The sequence below is a fragment of the Rhinolophus sinicus genome, linkage group LG02 (assembly GCF_036562045.2).
Source record: "Rhinolophus sinicus isolate RSC01 linkage group LG02, ASM3656204v1, whole genome shotgun sequence".
NCBI classification, from domain to species: Eukaryota; Metazoa; Chordata; class Mammalia; order Chiroptera; family Rhinolophidae; genus Rhinolophus; species Rhinolophus sinicus.
The window spans coordinates 45,223,698-45,247,366 of NC_133752.1; the positions used below are offsets into that span (position 1 = coordinate 45,223,698).

General features: G+C 36.9%; 1 protein-coding gene across 2 annotated transcripts; it reads left to right on the plus strand.

The window, feature by feature from the left end:
- On the plus strand, positions 1 to 22,842 carry PPM1K (protein phosphatase, Mg2+/Mn2+ dependent 1K). 2 transcript variants are annotated; one of them, XM_074323674.1, is made up of 8 exons: positions 101 to 326; positions 1,531 to 1,634; positions 6,000 to 6,518; positions 7,774 to 7,874; positions 14,410 to 14,575; positions 14,761 to 14,905; positions 16,074 to 16,208; positions 18,880 to 22,842. In XM_074323674.1, the coding sequence occupies exons 3-8, from the start codon at positions 6,079 to 6,081 to the stop codon at positions 19,009 to 19,011; spliced, it is 1,119 nt and encodes a 372-aa protein (XP_074179775.1). In that variant the 5' UTR covers positions 101 to 326; positions 1,531 to 1,634; positions 6,000 to 6,078; the 3' UTR covers positions 19,012 to 22,842. The 2 variants fall into 2 exon arrangements, with proteins under 2 accessions (XP_019596674.2, XP_074179775.1); XM_019741115.2 differs by lacking the exon at positions 1,531 to 1,634 and having other exon boundaries at positions 1 to 326.
- Positions 22,843 to 23,669: the final 827 nt, after the last annotated feature.

The following is a 23,669-nucleotide window of genomic DNA, read 5'->3' on the forward strand; positions in this document are numbered from 1 at the left end:
ACTGCGAGAAGTCGGCCAAGTCAAATTGCAGTTGCGGGGAGGCTCGTTCCCCTCGGAATCTATGATTGATGTGACGGGCTGGGGCACCGCCTCTCCAAAGCGCCGAGTGGACGGAGTTGCTGTCAGTCAGCAGGAACAGATTTCCCCTTTACCGTCTGGCCCACTGCTGGCGACAAATACTCGAAAATTTCCAGCAGACGAGCCAGTGGCTGTTCTAAGTTCTTCCTCCCGGGTTCAGAAGTATCGGAGAAGGCACTCTTATTTACCGACCAAAAAAGCCCCTCCCCCGCCTTCCGTTAGCTAATTAAAGTTTTCGCCATCACGAGGTAAGAACCTAGAGATTGCACCTCATTTATTTATGTTAACCTTGTATAATATTTACAGGCTGGGTCGCACCCACCGCTCGCATATCGCGAAATGGAGAGTTAACGCGGCAGGGGTCCCCAGGGAGGTGAGGGGAAATGTAGGTTTAATTTGTCCAGCCCTCTCAGTCCGAGCCCCTACGGTCGGTGTCTGTGTTCTCTGTGCACCACTTCTTCCCTTTCGAGGTCAACGGCTGCATGTTGGGGCTGCACGGCGGGCTGCGGGCGTTTCCCGTTGAGACCCCGCTCTCTGCCTTGAATGTGACCGCAGGCTGCAGGCGCCCACTGAACTGGTGGGGTGGGCCGAGGCGGAGGGAGCAAGGGAGGCAGGGGCTGCCCGCTCCCGTTTCCTTTTAGTGAGGCCCCGCTTCGCCCTGTCCCAGCCCCCGGACACGAGAATGTTGCCGCGGTCAGTGCCGCGTCGCCGCCGCAGTTGCGGCCGGGGCGAGGGAGAAATGAACGACACCCGGGATCTGTATATGGTGAGGGTGGTTAAGAGGCGGAGACCAGGCGGCGGAAGATGCTGGGGAAAACCCAGCCATCTGCAGTGCTGCGCGGGCGGAAGGGTGTGCTTCCTGCCCTGTATCGCACTGGCCACTCATCTGTCACGGCCAGCGAGCCGTTCGCAGGACCCTGAACTGTGCAGCGGGGAGGTTTTCAGGGGCTCGGAATAGAGAAGGATGCAGAGGCTTGGTTGGTGTCGATGTGAGGACGTGGGTTTTGCTCTTTGCCAGAAGAGCATTGTAATAAGGCCTGTGGCTGGTGATGATGTCTTTCTTAGCAGCCGCTTTCTGTAGATGAGATATTTGTACGCAGGAGGTGACAAAGACGAGAGAATCCGGGTGGAAATCGGGAATTTGGAGTCCCTAAAGCTCCATCAGCTTTTTTGAGCTTCAGACTGGAAATGGGCACCGAGGGCTTCTGTCCTTTGCACCCTCCACCAGGGCCAAGGAAAGAAGGAGGTTGTCGGACGGTTTCAGAATAAGCGACTACAGTGACAGATTATAATGGGTTTGAAAAACAGCAATAGTATCGTTTTATTCCAGGAAAAGAACAGGTGCACCTCTGTGTAATAAAATACCTTAGGTATAATTTTTGAGTAGTGAGATCTGGCTAATGATTTTTTTTCTTGCCATCGTAAGCCTCTTTCTATTGACCACTAATACAGGCACCTCCCTTAATTGGAATCTTAGAGAAGAAAAAAAGAAGAGAGGAGAGGTGCTGGTGACAGACTATAGAATGTAAAGGAAAATTCTTCCATGAAGTGTAAAGGTACAGGCTTGGAATAGTCTGTGAATTGTGTCCACGTTAACAAATGTTTTAAAAGATTCTATGGAATTAGAATAATGAGTACTTTTCACTGCTCCAATGTTCTTTATTCACACATCTAAACACTTTTCCATCAAACCTAAGGGGAGTCATTTAGGGTTTTTGTTGTTGTTTTTTTCCCCTCGTGTAAACTAGTAGATTTTCTTTCCCTTCCTCCTGCCTATGGTACTGATAAAGAAGATATTAGAGTCCGAATTTCCTGAAATATATGCTGGAGGTGTCCATACCATTTGAATTTATTAGAATGCATTGAGTTGTTTGTTTTTTTAAGTCGATAAAGAAATATTTGGCTTAAGAACATTAAAATTATCTTGAGTATCCATTATGGAAGTTACTGATGTAAGATACCTGAGTGCCACTTTATAATGACAGATATGAATACTTAGAAATATTTTTGCTGGAGGGATAACTAAGCGGGTTATCACTAGTACTAATTCTTAAAATTCCTAAATAATTTCGCATGGGTTTAAAACGACAACCATAAAACACCCTTTTGACCTGCTTTCAACGGGCAAGAGCAGTTTAACTGAAGTCCCAAATTCACTCTCCTGCCAGAGACAGTGAGCACATCCCTTTTCCAAAAATATACTTGGACAGCTCTGAGGTGTTTAAACCGTAGAGATTATAAAATCGGAGTTAAATGAAATGTAAAATTGGCATAGCAATCTTGTAGCTGTATATGTGGATTTTCTTCCCTGCCCCGCAGCTTTTATTTTTAAATCTAGTATGTACTTCAAAAGTTTATTAGAAACCAAATGCATTTTTTTTTTCCATCCTGATGCTTTTCACCTGAGATTTCCTACTCTCAGGATGTGGATCTTCACCACCAATCTTATGTAGAATCTCAATGCCTCTCACAATTTACAATATTTCCATTTAACCCTCATTGCTGAGATTCTCCCCCCTATTCCCCACCCCCCTCCTGGGCCAGTCAGAATTGTTAAACCAGGGGCCATTGTTGAGGCAGGAGCCATCTCTCTTCACTAGTCAGAGTTCTGTGTCAGGACTTCAAAATACCAGATTAACTAGTTAAAAGCATTGAGAAGGAGGAAGATGGAGAAGGCCTAGTCACATAATTCAATGTGAAAATGATGAAAAAGGAAAGTACTTTCAGTTTATTTATTGACAGTATGTAGAACATAGAGGATTTTTTGTTGTTTGTTTTTTTTATTGGGGAATATTGGGGAACAGTGTGTTTCTCCAGGGCCCATCAGCTCCAAGTTGGCCTTCAATCTAGTTGTGGGGGGCACAGCTCAGCTCCAAGTCCAGGTGCTGTTTTTTTTCAATCTTAGTTGTAGGGGGCACAGCCCACCATCCTATGAGGGAATTGGACCAGCTAGCTAACCTGTCTCAATATGATGTGTAGCGTAATGTGTTCTTGTGCTTTTAGTTCATTTAACGTTTGTTCTGACATTTTTGTGTCTTCATATAGCTTTCAATCAGAATTACTTCTGTTCTTTGACCCTTTTGGATGACTGACTTTCAAAGACTGAATATAAATGTTAAAATCCTATATAAGAAAACTAGTCATGATTTCCAATTGAAAGATTGACATAAGGGATTCCTAAATAACTGTTTTTAGTTAGCAGAATGATAAATGCATGCCAATTTATAATTGCTTAACTGACAGATAATAAAAATATTTTTTAGTTGTTTGCCAGTTTGTTCTCCACTCTTCTTGTAATAAAGAACACTGATTTTTTTTTTCCTTCAGGCTTTTGTGTGTTTTTCACATCATAAATTTTACTTTCTTTCCTGCTAGTCAGTGCATAGACATTTCCATGGGCATCTGGAGAGCTGGGACCTATGATGGCTGATTCCGAGTTTGAAGCTATGGAGGAAACTTTTCTTGATGTGCAGGTTTAATTCAGAGTTGTTAGTTAGCTTGGGAACACAGGTGCTCTTTGATTGTTTCCTTAGGAATATAGGGGAGATTAGTATGGTGTAGTTATATTGCTTATGGAAAAGGAGGTGAAACTCTTCTTAAATCTCCTGCTTGCATAAGAGATGTTGATCTAGTTATGTAAACAGCTATTTATCTGCCCCACATTTCATCTATGACAACAGTAGGCCTCAAAGGCAGTGCTTTTCTATGAGTTTTCTGCTTCCTTCCTGAGGTGATTGTGCAGATAATAAATGAGAAAGGAGGCCAGGTTGATGACTGATTTTAGTACAGGGAGGCTTAAAGAAACTGCCCAACTTGCATTTTCTTTCTCTCTTAAATAATATTTCCAGTGGATACTGGTTCCCTGCTGAGAATGCAGCTCTGTTTTATTTTTATATTTGGAAGATAAAGAGGGATAAAAAGGACAAGGGTATCCTATAAAAGCTGCAGAAAAACTTTTTCAATATTTCTTGTTTGTAATTTTAGAACTCTTGTTTAAAGTAGGTGCATGATTGCAAAATGACCCAAGACTGAATATGGCATACATGCTTTCAGATTGAAGCCAAAACAATAGTACTTTGTTAATTTCTGGTGCACTCTTCAAATATGAATGTGTTTTCTAAGCAACACACTTAAGGTTTTGTTTTTTTCTATGTGGTATAAAGCTGCATTGTGAATTATGTCTATCAGTAATTAGTACTTAGTTCTCTTCCTTGCTAGATTGCATTATAGCTTGAAATTTCTCTACAAGTCATCATCTTCATTTGACAGTTATTGGTGCTGAATAAACTGTAACCTTCAATCAGAAGCAAAGGAATAAACACCTCTTTTTGTAATGAAATGTGTTACTTCTCTTAGATACTTGATAGCCAGAGATGCTATGTCTCTACCACCTCTCACATTGTCATAAAAAAAGTGAGTTTCAGTCTTTTATACATTATATTAGCTAAAAGGCCAAAAGGAATGGCCTCCTAAGTCTTTCATGATAACATTCATTGTTTGGTGGGCCATCTTTGTTCTCAGTACTATAAGGGGGGGCTCATGTCTTTCATTGCCTAAATATTTAGGTGTTCTTTGGAACCTCATCCTTTTACTGCTTTACTCACTGAAAGGTGTAATGGACCTCCCTATACATAGTTACACTGATTTCTAAGAATTTATTTGAAAATGAAATCTGTAACTCATTTTCCTATAGATGCACTCAAGTTGGGCTTTTTGGTGTTGTGTATGTTTGTACCTTTTGGGGAGATATATTTTTTCAAGCTCATTTTTTATTGTGAAATAATTCAAACACTATTGAGAATAATATAACACCTGTATACCCTCCACCAGCATTATCTAATCTTAACATCATGCTATATTTTCAAGTTGGTTTTTAATTCATAAAGTAACAGAACAGAAGGACTATGGAGATGAATTTCTGCTTAGAACCTTATTTGTATGTAAAACTGTCAGAAACAGCCCTTCCTATGAGGGCGTAGGAATTCCACTTGACCATACCCAGAGGAGGCTTTAGGATTTAGCATTGGGGCAGAGTCCAGAAGTGGGGGTGCAGAATAATAGTTGTTGGCAGTGAGTTTAAGGGGTGGGTGGGCTCCTGGGGTTGTGGGAGAGGAGAGCTGTAGCTGTTAGTGTAAATGCATAGATCAGTTGCTCGGCAATCAGGGCAGCGTGTCACAAATGCAGTGCCTCCCCAGTTCCTTAGATCACACAGCCTCCCTGTGAGTATCTACCACAAAGGGAAACGTCAGAACTGGCTCATCCTTGTGTTTTTGGGAGTGTTTGCATGAATCAATTTACGTTAACTGTGGTAATATAGTATGTAAAGTTTAGTCAGTTAAGAAATCTTAAAACAGAACTTAGATCGTAGGTGTTTTAGGGGACACTCTTTGGGTACAGAACTATCATAAACATTCTATTAACTGGTTACTTTTTTCTTCTCTTATTTCTACCTCTCGTAAGAGACTTTGTTATTCTCAATATTTGCCCTTTTCTTTTTCTCCAGAGCAAATGGAGTTAATGAAGGGAAGAATATTTATTTACTACCTGCATTCTGTATTCTTGCTTCTCAAAGTGTCTGCTGGAACAGACAGCCATCAACCAGGGAGCTGGTTAGAAATGCAGAATCTCAGGCTCCCCTCCAGACAGACTGAATCAGACTCTGCATGTTAATCAGATCAAAGATCATTTTGTGTGAAAGTTTGAGAAGCACTTGTTCTATACGATATGTGCATATTGTCAAATTTTTATAGAATTTAAATGCTGTGAATGGGGTAAATAAAGCAATTCATTTTTGATCCACTATTCTTAGAAGTTGGCTGTTAGGTGCCACATCCCTTTATGCCTTCATTTTTGGTAATATCTAATAATATGTCAGTTATATTCGAATTACTGATGGAGTCTCTCTCTCTCTTTCTATTCAGTTGCATCAGTTTTCTTGAAGACATTCCATTATTGTTCCATTGACCTTTCCCTGATTACTGAGTCCTCTGGAGTTGAGTTATGTCAACAGCTGCCTTAATCACTTTGGTTAGAAGCGGTGGGAACCAGGTGAGAAGGAGAGTGCTGCTAAGCTCCCGCCTGCTGCAGGACGACAGGCGGGTGACACCCACATGCCACAGCTCCACTTCAGAGCCCAGGTGTTCTCGATATGACTCAGATGGTAGCGGTCGTCCTGCCACCTGGGATAATTTTGGGATCTGGGATAACCGCATTGATGAGCCAATTCTGCTGCCGCCCAGCATTAAGTATGGCAAGCCAATACCCAAAATCAGCTTGGAAAATGTGGGCTGCGCCTCACAGATTGGCAAACGGAAAGAGAATGAAGACAGATTTGACTTTGCTCAGCTGACAGAGGAGGTCCTGTATTTTGCCGTGTTTGATGGGCATGGTGGGCCTGCAGCTGCTGACTTCTGCCACACCCACATGGAGCAATGCATCATGTAGGTACAAGGACTCACTCTTGACTTCGCAGTTTACCTCAGACTTTGTGTTTACCTCACTTTTTGGCTGAGATGTTCAGTCTTAATGTCATTGTTTGAGTGGTTTTATACTGTTGATTTATGGACGAACAGTAGCTTAAGCATGCCATTTATTACTGAGGATTGTTACCATTTCAGAAATACATGTTTTCACAACTCCTCTGGTGAGAGCATTGACCATGTTAAGTAACAAAAATTCAGCTGAACAAATTTTAAAGGTCTAACTAGCTTTATTGAACGATTCATGGATCAGGCAGCATCCCATCTAGCAATTAGAAAGGAGCTTCAGGAGCTGAACACATGGAAGGCTTTTATAGGCAGAGGGGTAAGGAAAGAGCAGGTTACCTCATCTTCCTTTGAGGGATAGAAAGGGCCTATGTGGCAGGTTACCTTTACCTCATTTATGTTGATCAGAAAATTCCAGACTGACCAGTTAAGATTGCATTCCTGGGGAAGGTTGAAATTGCAACTAGGTTAGATATTAAGCGTTGCTTTGGTGGTATAGGCTTAGCACAGGTGACTGCATTTTGGGCCTCTATTTTTTTTTAACAACCAGAATCTGCCTTACAGGATTTATGATCATTTTAAGTGCATTAACATAAAGTACATGATTTCATGTACTATGAGAATCTATGAGCAGCATTTACTCCAGCATGACACATACTGGTTCAATAAATGGTAATTATTCTCTCAAGTGGTATGAACATCTTTGAATACTTGAAAATAGCTTAAGATGATTGTCATTAGTATGGGGAAAATGCATTTAATGTGGGTGTATTGAAGCTCTTTACATAGTTTATTTACTGCAGTTATTATTGATGTACTTTTTCGGGTCACACTACTGGTAGCATTAAAAGAGGGGCAGAACATGTGGCAGAGTTATGGCCATGTGATTATTTCTTGTCTTCTGCGTACAATTGTTTTAATTGTTTATCAGTTGATTTATGCATATTTTGCCTTATCCCATAGAACTCAGTGGCTTAATTTAATATGAAGGAACTCTTGACCCCCTCAGGGTTGCAGTAGAAAGGATTCGTATGGGAACTTGGGCTTTTATTTTCGTGTCCTTAGAGGCCTGCCACTTAGTAGACACTAAATGTGCACCAGAAAGGCAAGACACACAGGTGGCTGCTAGCTAGAATGATCTGGAGGAGAGGAAGATGAGAAGCCTATTGTAAAATGATTGTTTGGGGCTCTTTTTTCCCTCTCCACAAAGGGATTTGCTTCCTAAAGAGAAGAACTTGGAAACTGTGTTGACCTTGGCTTTTCTAGAAATAGATAAAGCCTTTGAGAGGCTTGCCCACCTATCTGCTGATGGTAAGTAAAACAGTTATATTTCTTAGGTCCTGGGGAATGTGAGGTAAAATGGAAACAATTTAAGCTTTTTAGGGGTTGGGAATTTTAATGTTATTTTATTTGTAAGGATGTTAGATTGAAAATTATTTTATATAAAGAATCACTTTAAATGCTGTTTGGAAACAAAACTAATGTTAGTACCTCACTTTTAAATGAAATATATTGGAGAATTGTTCAGAAATTGAAGCTCTAAAATGATTCTGATGTTGAATTTCACTTTTAAAAAGATTTAAAATATTTTTATTCTGTTTGATTGCTTGTTGTCAAGATAGTCATACTATGAGAGGGTTTATTATTTTTGTTTTTTTAGATGAATCTGATGAGCAAATCCAGAAATACACTACAGGGCAATCTCATCTAGCCAGGACAGTAATTGTCCAGGCAAGAGGAAAATTGCTGATTGGTTCTAGGTAGGAAAGGACAATGACTAATACACACTATTTTATATAATTAGAATGAAGTTATTATTTTTCTTCCCACTGAAAAAAGATTAATCTTGCAGCTTTCTTTCCTGGGGTAACTAGTGGTATTTTTGTATTTATTTGTTAAAACACAAATTTTGTGTACTGTATGTCCTTAAAATTTGAAAGTAAAATGTTTCTGATCTTAGCAAAATTTATCAAAACCATTTCAGGAAAATGTAGTTAATGTTTTCTAGTTAGTTGGCCCCCAAGTCTTTTGCTTATAAAGTTAATCTTGAAAACTTCTGTAGCAACCATGTAAATGTGTGCATATACCGGGGGTGCCAAAAACATATATACAAGTGGACACTTAGCTCAACGTTGCTCAAGCAGTAGTTTGCCATAGTCAGAAGTGTCTGGACGCTGATGGTAACCACTTTGAGCACCTCTTGTAATTGCAAAAGTCAAACGTGACTTGTATTCATCTTTTGTTATCAGAATCTATTGAGCAGTACATTTTAATACGCTTTTCCTTTCTTAAAATGTGTGTATATTTTTTTGTCACCCTCTGTAGAATGAAAATGAATCATGCAATAATATTAACCTGTGTTTGGTTCATCCTTTTGTTCAAAGGAGGTCAAAGTGCACCACAGAAATGTCATTTTCACAATGTTCAGCTGGAGTGTGTAGGGATGGAAATTCTCCCCTTTTCCCAGATAAGGAACTGAAACTCAAGGAGAGGTAAAGGGCAGTTGCTGGGATTTCCTGGCACCCATTGTGGCCCCTTTTACAGGCATATCTAAGGATGAGAGTCATTTAGAGAAAAAGACTAAAATGGCTCCTTTCACCATCTTAAGAGGGTTCTCCTGATCTTTTTTGAGAAACTTTCCATCATCATATTCCTCAGAAGAGGATTAGATTCCATCTCTTTGTTTGGGGATTTATTTTCGCATATGTAGATCATTCAGGCCCATTTGCTCTTCTCCTTTATTCCGTTAGACATTTCTTTTCCTTCTAGCTGTCCCCTATTATGAAAATAGGGGTGAGAGAGGGTAAATTTTAGGCATAAGATTTATCTCTTGATTTTAGTAGGTAAAATATATGAAGGAAAAGAGAACTAAAACACTTTCTTACCGTTATATTTTTATAACTCTGAATATTGGTATCCATATTGGTATGCTTGTTTCATCCATAACCAGGTTGGCTGCGTCTCACACCACGATTTTGTCGGCTGCAGGGCAGGCGGTGTGCCCTTGCTGTTCTACAAACAGGCAGAGCTTATTGGGCAAGGTTTTCAGAAGTATTTTGAGAACAACTTCAAAATTTATTCAAAATCAGTTGCTAAGGCTTTCAAAGGTGGCAAAAATTGCCTTTTGATATTTGGGGCCTATTCTATTAAGTGTATTAAAGCCACTAAAGGTAGATTTCTTTGTTATTTAACTTTTCAGTTTGTGGATTTAAAAGAAAAACTTAAGCCATTTCAGATTTCAGAGTTGTTTACTTTTTTTTTTTTTTTTTTTGGTTTTTAGTTTTTGGTAAGAACCAAAGCAGTATCAGTTTTGTAAGAGTGGGTAATATTCCTACATATGAGAGGAACAGTGTTAGTTAAATTAAATTGTGAAGTAACTACAGTTTGCTCTCTCCAGTTTCTTTCACCATCAGACCCATTCTCCCTTCTTGAACCCTTACTGTGAGTAGCTTGCAAGTAGGGACCGTGCTTATTTGGTTTGGATCTCCATTGTTCACCCTGCATAGAATCTGGAAGTTACTCAGATTGAACTAAATCTGCACTGCCTGCTCGTTCTCACCAAAGTGATTATAATTTATTCCTTGATTATCCTATAGCTGATTTAACCAAATTAGTAATAGGATGTTTTTACTTTAATGAGTTATCACTCCTGAGTGGATTTGAATTTAAGTAGGGAAAACATGAAAAAAGATTGGTTAAACCATAGAAATAAATCACTAACGGTGGAATTTCAGGTATAAATGGGAGGAAGTGTCCCTCAATCATACTATATTAGCTTTCTTAAGAGAAAGTGAAAATAATAAAATGAAAATAAAACATTCTCATCTTTTCAAGACTCTAGTCCAATGCTGTCACATCTGCATAAAGTACTTCAAATTAGCATTTAAAATATTTACTATTTTAGTTTAAACTGGGGGTAGTTTGAGGAGAAAATCAGAATGCCACATATCAAGAAAGGGCAAGAATCTTGCCCCTAAGGAATTGCTGGCTATTTTTATTGATTTGTTGTTGATAAATTTTGAATTTACCCTTATTTACAAATAACTAATTTCATAATTATCTTTGAATATTTTTGTATTCAACTTATACCAGTCATGTGTATTTTTATAATTAACCAGCCAGTAAATTCAAATAATATTCCATTAATCTATTGCTTATGAACAAATTGTCACTTAAAACCAGATAGTATAAAATTAGATTATAATCCTATATATGCTATAAACTCTTCAAAGTGTTTCTAGATTGCTTAAGGTTTGAAAGCAACAAAACGTCTCAAGAGACAAATGGATAAAAAAGAGAAGACTTGCTCTGACATTCAGAGTTGGAGATGGTGACAACATTGTGAGTCTCATTGGAAACTTCCATGCTCTTCATATTATGTGATCTCTTTATGGAAGAATTAAATTACAAAACAACCAGTGTTAGAAACGCAGCATTTTTTAGTATCATTCTTATGCTAGGAGTAGCCAAAAGATAAAAAAATAAAATAAAATAAAATAAATAGGGATAGTATTGAAGAGAGATTCTTATTGCTCTGTGTCTACTTTCAGCTCATAACTTTGATTTTGGGGGTCATGAGTCATACATGTCTGGAATACCCATTTTTAACATATTGAAACTGCATTGGTTTATTCAAACTGCTGTTTACACAGTTAAATACTTACTGGAGGGAGGTGGGGGTTATACTTTGAAAAGTATAGCTTTTACTCTTTCTGTTGCCGTTTGAAATCTTGATCATTTTTCTTTTGATATGTCGACCTGCAACACTGGAGGGAAGAGAGAGCTGCAGAAACACCCATTTTTATGAATTACATAAAATTATAAACATGCATTAGAACTCAAGAGCTTTGTTATCCTTTATTTAAACAATTAAATCAATCATCCACTCAAAAAATAGCTTCTAGATACTAAATCCTACATTGAGCATCATAAGAAGTGTGTTACTCCTTGTATCTGATATAGGACGTATTCCTCCTTGGTATATGTACGTATTTAAACCCCAGTAATTTGGTGGTATACTGTAGTTCACATCCTCTCGAACTATGTACCGCTTGTCAGATACGACAAATATTCAGTGCTGTACTTGTGAATTTTCCCTTCTGTTATTGGGACAATTCTGAAATTGCTACCAAATGAATATACAATGCATTTTTTTCAACTCAATAAAGGTACTGATTTACTACTCTTCAAGTGAGTGAGTGCGTGTGTGAAAGAGAGAGAGTGTGTAGATATGTGTCTCTGTCACCGCATATGTGTTTTGGTGCCCATGTGTTTATATATAGTTTTTCCTACTTTGGGAAGTCACAAAACTAAGAAGTATTACTCTGTGATGAAAAATAGACTCAACTACAAAATACCACCAACTTGGGCAAACTGAGCTTTGGAATCTTTGATTTGGCATCTCCTGGAATATTATATAATTTGCGAGTGAAATTTTCACCAAAATGAAAATCCTTCCCCATATTTTGCAGCTCTTTCTCTGCCTTCCCCTGTGTTGCAGGTTTGTAATGTTTGAGCACAATTCCTGGGTGAATTTCCTATTTGCCTCTGTGCGTGTTATTTGTGGCAGAGAACTGTGCCTGGTCAGCAGCTCTAGACCTGGAGCCCGTGGACACTATATGCTGGGCTTCAGTGGAAAGAGAGATCTGCTTAATTTTGTCCCAGGTGAAGGAGTCCAGCGGTTCCTAGCCTGGACTACTGGAAGGTTCCCACATCCTCTTTGTCCCATTAGTTGAGATGACTTGCAGTAGAAAATGTCCAGTGAGTGTTAAGAACTTATTGAAAGATGTCTTAGTTTTATATAGTTTTGTTGTTAGGGTAAAAAGTGAGAATTTTTACTTCTATGTTAAATGTTAAATGAAAATAAATGCTAATTTAATATTTATAGTCTAAGATGCTTGGCAAACTAGAATCATCAGTTAGTTTTGAAAACTTTCCCATAAATCCTGAGATTTTGGAACTGTCAAGTTGGATTGGTAAAATGCATGCTCTTTCAAATTCCGAAGTGGCAGAGCCATGAATTATAATCCTGAACGGTTAAACTTGAAATTTTCATTTATGAAATTAGAACTCTTTTGATGTGTGCAATTAAAAACCTCTTGTAAAAAAGTCGATGCTGACAGTTCAAACAAAGAAGAGGAATACTGAACTCCCTGGACAGGTAGCATCTGAGTGAATGCCTGTGTTCTCTTGCCTGGCTCTTCCAATCATTTGAAAATACGAGAGTGGTTTAACTGACACGAGTCCATTGTATTGTGTTTTGGAAAACTCAAAAGTTAACCTTTGTAATGTAAATATTACTGATACTTAACGCTAAAACATTTGTTATACATTGACCAATATATTTTAGCATTGCCTAGATATTATTGCTTTGTTGAAACAGTTCCAAAATCGAGATAAATGGGAAGATAGAAGTATAAATGCTATTTCTCAGTAAAGTAAGTTCAGCATGGATATAAAAGATTAAGTGGGGTTTATTCATGTTTCTCCATTTTACTTTTCTAATTAAAGCAGGCATTTTAATATACTGATTGGAAAATATATATGTCTTTCCAGAATGCATTACTGGGAAAGTTTTTAAAATTATCTATTAAAAAAAAGATTGGAAAGATTGAGCCTCAATCAGTCAAATCAATAGCACTTAATTTTTCTTAAATCTGCTTTTGAAGTCAATCATCTTTGGTTGATCACCTGAATATTTTTTGGTTGATTTAAAGAATTTACCGTGTTATGGGAAACAATGCCTGCTTTAAATAAGTTATTATTTTTTTCCAATTTCTTCCAATTTGCTTTACCTTTTAGCCCACACCTGCACAGTATTCTCACTTTAGCAAGGCTCAATGCATCCTACATTTTTTTAACAAGTGGTAAAGAACTGAGGGCAGATACTGTTAAAATAATTCAAAAGAAGATGCAAAAATGCAGTTTGCATTGGATGGAGGAAATAAATAGTGGTGACCTCAGCCAAGTAATATTTAATTTTATTTGTTATTGTCAGAAAAAAAAAATTAACATTCTCAGAACATTCTGGGCCCAGGGCATGACCACAGGAGTAGCACTTGATTGTGTTAGATCCTTCTGGAGCTATAGAAGTGTTAACTATACCAAGTTTATGGGAAACTAGAAAGAATTTCATCCCCTGCCTCTAAATATTCTCCTAATCTAATGATGGCTGTAACTTTGTTTCATGTCTGGGCTCAACAAAGATAAACAGGAAAGAATGTGAGACTTTTTTAGGATTTTTTTAACATTTATAAAATTAAAACAGCTATAGAAGGAAAGAATATAAAATACAGCACTTGAACAGCAAATGATATGCCTTTAGCATATCTTGCTTAGTCTATTAACTAATGATACTTTTACAGAATGGGAATAAGAAATGGAAGACAAAACCTTCTGAGTCCATAGATTATAGAAAAGTCAGCTTGCCTGAATGGACTCAGTAGACCTAAGTCACCCTACTATATTAACCAATCTAATTAAAATATAATACTTTTAATCCTGACACCTGATGTACACACAAAAGTGTTGTGATAATAATTATAAGTTCATATCAGCTCTACTTGATGCAAACAGAGGCCATTTGGAGACAGTGATGAGTTATTTACCAAATTAGGATAGTAACATTTTCTGTTTGCATGGAGCCTTGTTACTGAATTAAATACTTCTTTCTCTGCATGTTCTTTCTTACATAGTTCATTTGCATTTTATTTGCATAGCTCTAGTTAAATTAAAATGACACATTTCAGCATTAGTTTGACATGCCTGTGTTTTATTTTGTAATGAGAATTTTGTATCCAATCATTTGACTTGCAGTAACTTGTACTCTTTTTCATAATGTTTACAGCAACCTTTCTGACATCTGGGACTACTGCAACAGTAGCCCTGTTGAGAGATGGTATTGAACTGGTTGTAGCCAGTGTTGGGGATAGCCGGGCTATTCTGTGTAGAAAAGGAAAACCCATGAAGCTGACCACTGACCATACTCCAGAAAGAAAAGATGAAAAAGAAAGGTACCACCTGCCGCTGATCGATCATTTAACGAGGATGTTGTTTATATGTAGTTCATAGAAATGAAACCCTGCATTTTAAACTGATTTCATGCTTAAGTTTAAGTTGTCTCTGTTTGCTGAGTGATCAGCAAACTGTGCCTTGGTTTTCTGGATATCACATCATAGTCTTCACTTTTTTTGACCAGGATCAAGAAATGTGGTGGTTTTATAGCTTGGAATAGTCTGGGACAGCCTCATGTGAATGGCAGACTTGCTATGACAAGGAGTCTTGGAGATTTGGATCTGAAAAGAAGTGGTGTGATAGCAGAACCTGAAACAAAGAGGATTAAGGTAAGAGAGGACTTGAAAACACCTGAGATACACACAGGGAATGAATGCAAGATGGTCTCCTGCATCAGGCTTTCTTGGAAGCCTTAAATGAAGCCAAAATGACTTTTAAAAGGGAATAATTAATGAAAAGATAAACTTTTCAGACAAAATAAGATACTACCTTCCAGGCCTAATGTATGATGATGGGTTTGGTTTTTGTTTCGCCTGCTGTGGAATTCTGGTGGAATGGCTCTCCGCCTTCCTCACCTGCACCTGATCATTTAAGTGTCACCTCCACTTGGAGGCTGACCCTCCCTTCCCTTTTCCACCAAGCTGAATCATCATCCCTCCTCTATGTCTGTGACATCCGTTGCATGCTACTAACATTAACGCTCCCCCAGCACACATCCAGTCGTGAGCCATCACTTCGCTCTCTGCAACCCCTGTCCTACTCTTGTACCTGGTACTAGAGTGTAGTACAGGCTTCCAATAATGGCAGCAAACAGTAATTAAAATGATTTCCTGTTTTATAGACAGCCCATTTATATTCATTTTATCTAATAAATACTAGTACAGTAGTACCTTGGTTTTCGAAAATCTCTGTTGAACATTTTGGTTTATGAATGCCGTAAACCAGAAGTAAATGCTTCGGTTTTCGAACACGACTCAGAAGTCGAATATGTCACACAGCTTCCCCTGAATATAAGATCCTGAGGCCTAGCTGTCGGCTGTTTTTGAGTGTTTCAGAGCTGGTGGATTACGTTAGAAAACCGAGGTACCACTATATAGGGGTTAGTGTGTGCCAGGCTCTGTTCCTCATTTTACAAAGAAAACAAATCTGGAGCATTTGGAGTTCAACTTAGCTGAAAAATTGAAGCAGGTCTCAAACCCAGGAAACCTGGCTCCAGAGACAGTGCTCCCAACCATTATATCTTGCTGCCTCTTGAATTTGGCTGTCGGGCTACTTCCTTTGTGGTGTCACTAAGTAATTGTTAGGTCTGTCCTCGGTGGTTGGTCCTAAATATTGCTGCTTTTCCCCTAAATACAGGCCTTCCATTTTCACTCTGTTTTGTCTACAAGCTGTTAAACACAGATGACCACTCAGCAAACAGAGACAATCTTCGAGTTGTGAAGATTATCCCAAGGCCAAGTGTAGTTCATAATCCGGTGCATGTGGTTCTGATTGCAGCTCCATCACGCTGATGACAGCTTCCTAGTCCTCACCACAGACGGAATTAACTTCATGGTGAATAGTCAGGAGATTTGTAACTTTGTCAATCAGTGCCATGATCCTCGTGAAGCAGCCCACGCAGTGACTGAACAGGTGACACAGCAGAGCTTCTGCTACAAAAGTCCCAAGTGGGGGAGGAGAGGAGGACAAACCCAGGTGCAGATTTTGAGGCAGCCTGAACAGGTCACAACAGGCTTGAGGTTTCTTTGAAATCTTGTGCTTTAGCTTCAGTATTACAATGAATTTTACACTTGACTCCATAGAATTACCAATTAAAAAATTTTTCCAATTCTCTCACGTAGTTAAGTAAAAGAAGTATGCCAAGGAAATATGCTGTTTATTTTCTGGCTTTGTACACATCTTGAAATAATAGTAACAGCACCAGTAAATAATAATGATGAATACTAATATATTCCTTACTATGTGTCAGACACTCTTCTGTTGATATATATTTGACTTACGTAATCACACAATATAACCCTCTGAGGTTGGAGCTAGTATTATCCTTTTTTCATGGATGAGGAAAACTGAGGCACAGAGGCAGAGAAGTAGTAACTTTTATTCAAGATCACAAAACTAATTATGTGTATGCTGCGGAATGGTTGTTGGTTGGGCTTCAATCAGCCAAGTTCCCAAGTCTAACCGTTTGACTGTTCCAAGTAATTACCCAGTATAGGAACACTATAGCACAGTAGACTCTGGTTTTTGAGAATGGGTGTGTGAAACAAATACAAAAAGGTGTATGGCTATGTTATGCATCACTGTGTCAGTCAGAGCTAAAATTTGCAAGATTGATAATACAAAGTAGAGAAAATGTAAAATTTCTATGTGTCATTTAATACTCCATATGGACAGATAGCTCTTTTAACTTGTAGCCATCACTGATCATTAGAGGCACAGTTTAATTCAACAGCTATTTTTTGCATTTTTAATTCTGAAGCCAAATTTGGCCCAAACTTTTTTTTACACTTTTTAATTTTATTTATTTATTTTTCAATTACAGCTGACATTCAATATTATTTCATATCAGTTTCAAGTATAAGGCCCAAAGTTTTCAATGGTAATATTTGTAATTAAGATATAAGACATTACTTAAAATCCTTTTGCTGAGACGGTCTGATATATCCGAATAAATATTTCCATCTGCTGGCTGCAGATGGAAACTTCCAGAAAGGAAGTTTAGGAAAGCAGATATACATTTTTCTATGTTTCTCTGTTTTTCAAGAATGAATAACAATAGGAAATAATGTCATTTATATACAAAACAGCTCAAATTGTTATTATTAAATGAATAAAATAGTCAAAATATCAACTTTGTGTTTTTTTGTGGATTTCTGACACATTTTGAAAAAAAATTGAAATCAGTTAACACAGCGAAAGAGTTAAAACAGTTATAAAAGAATATAAAAAGCACTGTTTGCATGAAAATAAATGGGCAAGCATGAATTACTCACTTGGTTACTAGGTGTTCATGAGATTAAGGAAATGAGCCCAGTTCTATGGAGGATCACGTTTTCCTAATTTCATCTACCTATCTTGAGATACGTGTGTTCTAGTTTATGATGGCGATGATATTTAGTAATGATTGCATAGTATTCCACTATATTAGTGTACCATAATTCATTTAACAGTTACCCTAATCAGCAAATTTAGTTTATGTTCACTTTTCCATGTTATAGGGGAGCACTATCATAAACATTTTTATATCTATTTGTGCATATCTGTTTTCTTCAGGTATTATTTTTCTTCAGGTATTATTTTTTAGGTTCAAGTCTTAGAAGTAAAATTGCTCGGTTAAAAGAATACGTAGTTTTCTAAAGCTCTTAATAAGTTTGCCAAATTGCCCTCCAGAAATATTATTCCAATTTATACTTTTTACTAGCACGTTTTATAGCTTGTATTTCTTGTCTGTGTATAGTTTGTTTTTTCCATTATCTTATAGGCATGTTTGTCTTTTTCATGGTCATTATAAGAACTCCCTATATATTTAGCATATTAGTACTTTACTTGATATTGCACGTTTTTTTTCTTTTAATTTGTTTGTAAAACATTTTACTTTTTGAGGCTTTTTTTTACTTCAGATATGTTTATCAACGATTTTCTTCACAGTTTCTGCCTCAGGCTGTGAAGGTCTTTTGAAATACAGTTGCTATTAAATATAATCCGAAGTACTTACAATGCTGACTGTATCATTTGCTGTTTGAATTAGTTCCTGAAATTGATTTACAGTTCTACTGTAGGAAATTTAGTTTATGCCACTTTTTCCATTTTGCAGGGAGCATAATAAACTTTCTTGTAGCTACACCTTCATACACATCCACTTCTTTAGGTAATTATTTCTTCAGGCTAAATTCCTAGAAGCAGAATTGCTAGGTAAGGACTAATACTTACTGAGTCTTTACCTTGTATTAGTCCCTGTGCCAAATGCTTTACATGTTATTTTCTTCTTCTGGAGCTGCATGTCTTATACCTTAGTTCACCAGTGTTTCCATTGCCAAAATCACTACAGTGGAATATCATTAATATGGTTGTTTTGGATCATCTATTATTCTATGTGCAATCTAATAAACTATGTGGGTATTGATACATGGTGAAAGAATCACAAACCAAAAAAGAAGTAAAAAAAGGATCACAAACCATTGTGACATAATTGGCTTAGTAACTGTGTTATATCAGTTTGACCTTCCAGAGGAAACATGATTTCTCTTTGTACAGATCCTCTAATTTCCAGTGTTTTTTTCTTCCTTCCTTCCAAACCTTGCAGGCAATACAGTATGGAGCTGAAGATAACAGTACTGCAGTAGTAGTGCCTTTTGGTGCTTGGGGAAAATACAAGAACTCCGAAATCAGCTTCTCATTCAGCAGAAGCTTTGCCTCCAGTGGACGATGGGCCTGATGGCTTGCCAGGACTTTGAGTTTCTGTGCAACTGTTTTTCACTAAATATATGAAGAAGCTGATTAGATCAAAAAAGCCAGCTGTACCAGAGTGAGCCCGTGACTCATTAGATCAGTATACAAACCAGTGTAAACTTAATAATCATTTACGTAGTAGTTTTTCAGAAATACCCACTATATTTATGTTCAACTGTACATAGTATAAATATATGTGTAATTCAGCTATTGTGAGTCTCTAAGTTAAGTGAACAAATGAAAAGTGGTTTTCATATACTTGCTGAGTGTGAAATTTCTAATTTTTAAAACTCTTAGGCAGCTATGCGTTTCTTTTGATCACATTTGTTCTTTATTCATTTGAATAGGTTCTTGTCTTCAAGTTCTTCAAGAGTAGTTAGTGTTTTGACAGCTATTCAGTAGATTATCAGCAAGTGTTTCAATTTTTAACGACTGTACCAAGGAGTAAGTGTGAGACAGTTCTCTGTTACTATATTTTGTATTCTGGACTGCTTACTGGGAAATATAACAATGTAAAAGAAATTAATTCAGATGATATAACACTGCTAAATTATGTACATATTTATAAACAGAGCACTTACAGATTTTAATTGTGGCACCAGATGCACAGTTCATTCCTGTTTTGTAGCTAAGAATGCTATAGAGATACGACTATTCCTTCATATCAAAAAAACGCACAGGCTAAGATTCCTTTGGTCAAAGCTATACAAAGTTAAATACCAATGGCATCGAGTATCTTGTATAAAGTTTGCATTTGCTATCTCTATGTTTTGTATATAGTATGTTTATATCACTTTCTAGAGTAAGCATGTTAGATAATTGTCAGTAAAAATAATACCACATTGACTGATGTTCCTACAGACGTAGCTTGAGGTTTATGTCTTTTTGCTTATTTCTAAGGCTCATAAGAAGGGATAAATCTAAAACAGTAAAACATTCTATATTTCAGCTTGCTATGTAATTTAGGAATATAAAACTATACTACCTTATATTTGCATGTAAGTTTGCTGTTAAAATGTGAATCTCTAGATGTGTGTTTGGAATTATCTGCAGTTTATTTCTGCAGACAGTATAAATTTGTTACTAAGTGTGAGTGTATGTACATATGTATATTTTGAAGTAATAGAAAATTAAAGGGAACAATCCTGCATAACTCCTTCACCAGTTAGCTTTAAATTATTGATATGTTTATACCTAAGATCTCTTGATAAACTGAGGGCAGTTTTATAGTGGAGAACCAATGGTTATTGGCAGATGAGGAAATAGATTAAAAATGGCTGTAGGGGATATTTTATGGTGGATAACTTATGTGGAAAACCCAGGAACAGAACCAGCATGTTGAAGCTACACTGTTATATGGTAATTGCATAAAATAATACGATGTGAGAAAAATACTGAGTGTTAAGAATGAGGTGGAGATTTGTAGAAACAAAAGCAAAAGAAAGCATAAAGATAAAGTTGATGTAGTATATATGTTCAACTCTCAGTTTTCTTGAAGTTTTATTTAAAGGCTTGTTAGAAAGAAGAGGACCCAACATATTTACATCATCTCACCTTTTTGGGGATGGAAGAAAATAAATATTGAGTTTTCCAGCCTATATTAATCAGGAATTGTACTTGGGGAAAAATGATAAAGAAATATTTCAGGTTTTGTTTTTTTTTTTCCCAAGGAAATTTGGTGAAAGAAAGAAAAACACTGCAGGAAAGAACATAGTCTCCTATTTGTTGTCTGAGAAGTGAGGACCCAAATGTAGACTAAGAAAGCTTGAAAACTTTCTTGCTTTTTCTGAGTCAGGTCCTGGAACTTAAATATAGAAGATACACTTAGGAGTATGGAGAATTTCCAAACTAACAAGCAAACAAAAACTCTAAAGCACAAAATGACATTTAAAGATGTAAGTTTCATTTTAGTTTTGAATTCTTCACATTACTATACCATTTTTACTTTAAAAACTACGGGTGGAAGTGGTGTTATCAAGTTGAAAGGTCTAAGAATCACTGATGCATTGGAGTGGTTGGCCAGGTTTGACAAGGGAATTGGTAGGGTTGTGTAGGTGTGGGGCGGGTGGGGCTTTGCTCTGCTTCACCTCAAAAGCTTTTAAAACCCAAAACCAGTCAACTTTGACTAAGGCATAAAACATTCTGATGTTTGTTTTTTAAGCTACACTGTTGAAGAATAATTTGTAGATTATTATAATCCATAAAAGATAAGCATACATGGTTAGGCTTCTAAGTCTAATACTCGGAATTATGCAAATTGTAGTGGGAAGAAAAGGACTGTTCTAAATATAGTTTTTTAGTTATAACTGTGAATTTGCCATTTGACTATTACCATATGAGTATAGGTATGGTGTAAATTAACGTAATTAAACTTAAATCAATTGTATTTATGTTTGCCTTTCATTTATATGTTGTCTATAAATCATCTCCCTAAAATATGTTGCCAAACTTCATTTGCCAACATTTTCCTGGCAAAATTATCTTGAAATCATTGTGATTTTTCATAACTACTATGTTTCCCCGAAAATAAGACCTAGCTGGAACATCAGCTCTAATGCGTCTTTTAGAGCAAAAATTAATATAAGACCCAGTTTTATATTACATTATATAAGACCGGGTATTATATTACATTATATTATATTATAAAGACCCGGTCTTCTAGTAAAATAAGACCTGGTATTATAGTAAAATAAGACCTGGTCTTATATTAATTTTTGCTCTAAAAGACGCATTAAAGTTGATGGTTGGGTCTTATTTTCGGGGAAACACAGTGTAAGTTGTTAAGTACTTATATATTCAAAAGTAAATGCCATCCTTCTTTCCATCAGCTGTTCATTTCTTACAGATCTTTGTTGTTTAAGTGAGTCAAAGTGATGCATTTGTTTTTGAGAGAAGAATTCATCTTGGAGAGATCAGTTTGAATCTCTGTACTCTCTGATGTGAACTTTTCTCAAGTTCCAACTTTTTAAAAAAATTACTTTGAAGAACTATTAACATATAATCTAAATAGAAATTACCTTTTCAAAGTGGAATATGATTTTTTTTTCTCTTTAGAATCTTGGCAGAGAATAAGTAGGCCTATGCTAACTCTTCAATATCAGACAGGACATTTAGTTTCCTTTCTAAGAAAGTGCAAAGATTTAATATCATGGTTAATATGACAGAAAATGCTTCAAGGCAGGGAGGGGGGAAAGGATGAGTAAGGTTTAGCACCAAACAGTTAAACATGTATTTGTATTTTCCTTTAGCACTTTGATTGTTCACATGCCCATGTCTGAAAAGTGACATACGTTTTTCGTTGGGTTACATTTGATTATATTCACTAGATTCACTTATCTGGATGACTTAAGCAGAAATAAAAAGTCATGTCTTTACAAGCCTAATTGTGATGACCTGCCTGTGGCTTTTGACATCTGGAATGAGAACACTTGGCTCTTTGGCAGCTCCCACTGGTTGATTGTTAGATGGTTAAAACGGTCCACTGATGGTCATATTGAGTGTTCCAGGTGGTGAAATCATGGTGTCCTTCCACCTCCAAGAATGACTCATCTGCCGTTGGCTTCCAGTACAGAATTTAGCAGCTTGGTGTGTCTGAAATTAATTTAAATTCTGCTGAAGTGCTCTTGTACACATTTGTTTTATCATTTACCAAAGTGCTACTTGGGTGTACAGCACTTCCTGTAGTGAGCTGATATATTTGCTGCTTTGACCATTGTTTTAAATGTATGTATTAGAGTAACTGTGAACAGACTAAATTCACATACCTCAGTGTATATAACACCATTTTAATAAAGCACATGCATTAAGCACTTTCTAATCCAACTGTATTTATTTGGCATCAGACTTTACAGCATGTAATATGCACATGTGTCACTGTGAACACTGATGTTTAATGTCCTATCATTGATTTAATGGAAATGTAATTGCAATCCATTGGCACAAGGCTCTCCTAGAATGTAGCTGTTGAAGGTAACTTGGTAAACTACACAGTAGTAGAGATCTGTCCTGTTATGTTCTAACTCCATACCTAGTACTTTTTATGTTTAGCAATGAGAAAATGCTTGTTGAATCATTAATGTTTGTTGAATGAGTAAGGTAATGCATTGAATTATATTTTAATTTTATTAGTGGGGAAAGGAGCATGAGATATCTTAAATACTATGCTAACTGTAGTATTTAATGGTGAAGAAATGAGATCTCACCTCTTGGTGTTTCCTTAGACAATGATCAGTTAGGCCTTTGTAAAGTATAAGTTACCATTAATACGGTTCAGAATCTTGTTATGAACAAAACCTAACTGAGCAATGTTGCATGAATGACCCTAACTTTGCTTCTTTAGAAGATGGAGAAGGGGAAATGAATATTAAGGGTCTCATAGGCTATGCTGTTTTACATATATTATCTCATTTCTTCACAGCAATCACACAGGGAAGCCTCTCTCTAATCTTTACTGATGAGAAATGGGAGCCTTTGAGCAGCTAATAATAGCAAGATTCAATACAGGCCCTTTTGACTTCAAAGTCTGTTCTATTTTACCATACCTTCTTTACATATTAGCAAAAACAAAACCAATTCACTACTATCAAAATCATCTATTAACATCCATCTGCAGAAGGATCTCTGGTGGAAATGAAGTTACACAGA

What these genes read in the sequence shown, in the direction of transcription:
- PPM1K (XM_019741115.2), top strand. Translation starts at nt 6,079, where the DNA reads ATGTCAACAGCTGCCTTAATCACTTTGGTTAGAAGCGGTGGGAACCAG. An exon ending in CACATGGAGCAATGCATCAT is followed by an intron (nt 6,519 to 7,773) that starts GTAGGTACAAGG and finishes CTCTCCACAAAG; the next exon opens with GGATTTGCTTCCTAAAGAGA. An exon ending in CTGAAACAAAGAGGATTAAG is followed by an intron (nt 14,906 to 16,073) that starts GTAAGAGAGGAC and finishes TTCTGATTGCAG; the next exon opens with CTCCATCACGCTGATGACAG.